A 1,927-nucleotide genomic window follows, 5' to 3' on the forward strand; every position below is an offset into this window, starting at 1 on the left:
GCCATGCAGTCTAAGCACTTTGGTTCCCAGAACCCAAGTTGTAAGATCATGACCTTCTACCCAACCATGGAAGAATTTGCGGACTTCAACAAATACATTGCTTACATAGAATCGCAAGGGGCCCACCGAGCAGGCTTGGCTAAGATAGTTCCACCCAAGGAATGGAAAGCCAGACAGACCTACGACGATATCGATGACATCTTAATAGCCGCTCCGCTGCAGCAGGTGGTCTCTGGGAGGGCAGGTGTGTTTACTCAATACCACAAAAAGAAGAAAGCTATGACAGTGGCAGAGTACCGCCGCTTAGCAAATACTGAAAAATACCAGACTCCATTCTACTCCGATTTTGAGGAATTGGAGCGAAAATACTGGAAAACCCGCGTGTACGAGTCCCCGATATACGGCGCGGACATCAGTGGCTCTTTGTTTGATGAAAACACGAAGCAGTGGAACCTGGGGCACCTGGGAACCATCCAGGACCTGCTGGAGCAGGAGTGCGGGGTGGTCATCGAGGGCGTCAACACTCCCTACCTGTACTTCGGCATGTGGAAGACCGCCTTCGCCTGGCACACGGAGGACATGGACCTTTACAGCATCAACTTCCTGCACTTCGGGGAGCCCAAGACCTGGTACGCGGTGCCGCCCGAGCACGGCTGGCGCCTGGAACGCCTGGCCCGCGAGCTCTTCCCGGGCAGCTCGCGGGACTGCGACGCCTTCCTGCGGCACAAGGCGGCGCTCATCTCGCCCACGGTGCTCCGGAACAACGGCATCCCCTTCGGTCGGGTCACGCAGGAGGCGGGCGAGTTCATGGTCACCTTCCCCTACGGCTACCACTCTGGCTTCAACCACGGCTTCAACTGCGCCGAGGCCATCAATTTCGCCACCCCGCGCTGGGTCGATTATGGCAAAGTGGCCTCGCAGTGCAGCTGCGGCGAGGCGCAGGTGGCCTTCTCCATGGACGCCTTCGTGCGCATCCTGCAGCCGGAGCGCTATGAGCTGTGGAAGCGCGGGCAGGACCGGGCGGTGGTGAACCACGCCGAGCCCGCGGCGCCGGGCGGCCGGGAGCTGAGCGCCTGGAGCGGGGTGCACTCGCCCTGGGGAACCCGGCTCGCCTGCAACTCCCTGGAGCCGCGCCAGACCCCGCCGCTGACGCCAGGTCCATCCGCTCCAGCTCACCACCCAACTGGCAGATGTATTTCTCGACGTCGTCCTCGGGAAAAGGGAAAAGGGTACTCCGGGGCTGACTGTCCGACCCGGGCGAAGAGGAGCCTCTCCAAAGACTCAGATCTGAGACGCAGCCTCGCCCTGCAGAGCGACCCTGGGTGGAACAACCCAGCCCGTGGGCTCCAACGTCTTGCTGAGGCCTCCGAGTATGACTGCTGTTAGGGGAAGCCTTTGTACCCCACTGCTCTTGGGTGTGGGCGATCCTCGAGACTGGTCATCGCTTATATTTCAGAGCTTTGGGTGTTAGCAGGTCATTAGTCTTGCCGCAGAGTCCCTCCTGTGTTGCCCGTGGAAGTGTACTGGGTTTTTGAGTCTTTGATGTATGGGAAAAGTGTTCGCTGCCAGTATTTGTTCACAACTATATTAAAGGCAACTAGGATGTTAACATCTGACTTGATTTAATCATTTGAGATGTGTTTAGGCACTTTTCTGAATAATTCTATCAAAATATTTCAAGCAAAAGTTATTTTTATGAGCTTGTTGTGTCGTGTGGTGTTGATAAATGAGTTGGGGATTGATTGTTGGGTTCAGGCTGACTGGATGGGTTGGGGGATTTGGTTTGCAGCCATATCTTAAGGATGAGGACTTGGTGGAGATCACCTGGTACTTGTCTGACCCAAGTTGCTAGGAGAGATGATCCAACATAGGATAAAAAAAAAATGCCATCTGAAAATCTTCTAACTCTCCACTGCCTTTTCAATGC

General features: G+C 55.6%; 1 protein-coding gene across 1 annotated transcript; it reads left to right on the forward strand.

Annotated features, from left to right (window-relative positions):
* LOC110132298 (lysine-specific demethylase 4D-like) lies at positions 1 to 1,386 on the forward strand. Its single transcript, XM_020885539.2, has one exon. The coding sequence runs from the start codon at positions 4 to 6 to the stop codon at positions 1,384 to 1,386; it is 1,383 nt and encodes a 460-aa protein (XP_020741198.2). The 5' UTR covers positions 1 to 3.
* Positions 1,387 to 1,927: the final 541 nt, after the last annotated feature.

This window comes from Odocoileus virginianus, chromosome 10 (assembly GCF_023699985.2).
Source record: "Odocoileus virginianus isolate 20LAN1187 ecotype Illinois chromosome 10, Ovbor_1.2, whole genome shotgun sequence".
Classification (NCBI taxonomy): Eukaryota; Metazoa; Chordata; class Mammalia; order Artiodactyla; family Cervidae; genus Odocoileus; species Odocoileus virginianus.

Coding starts and splice junctions, on each gene's coding strand:
- LOC110132298 (XM_020885539.2), top strand. CDS start 4: ATGCAGTCTAAGCACTTTGGTTCCCAGAACCCAAGTTGTAAGATCATG.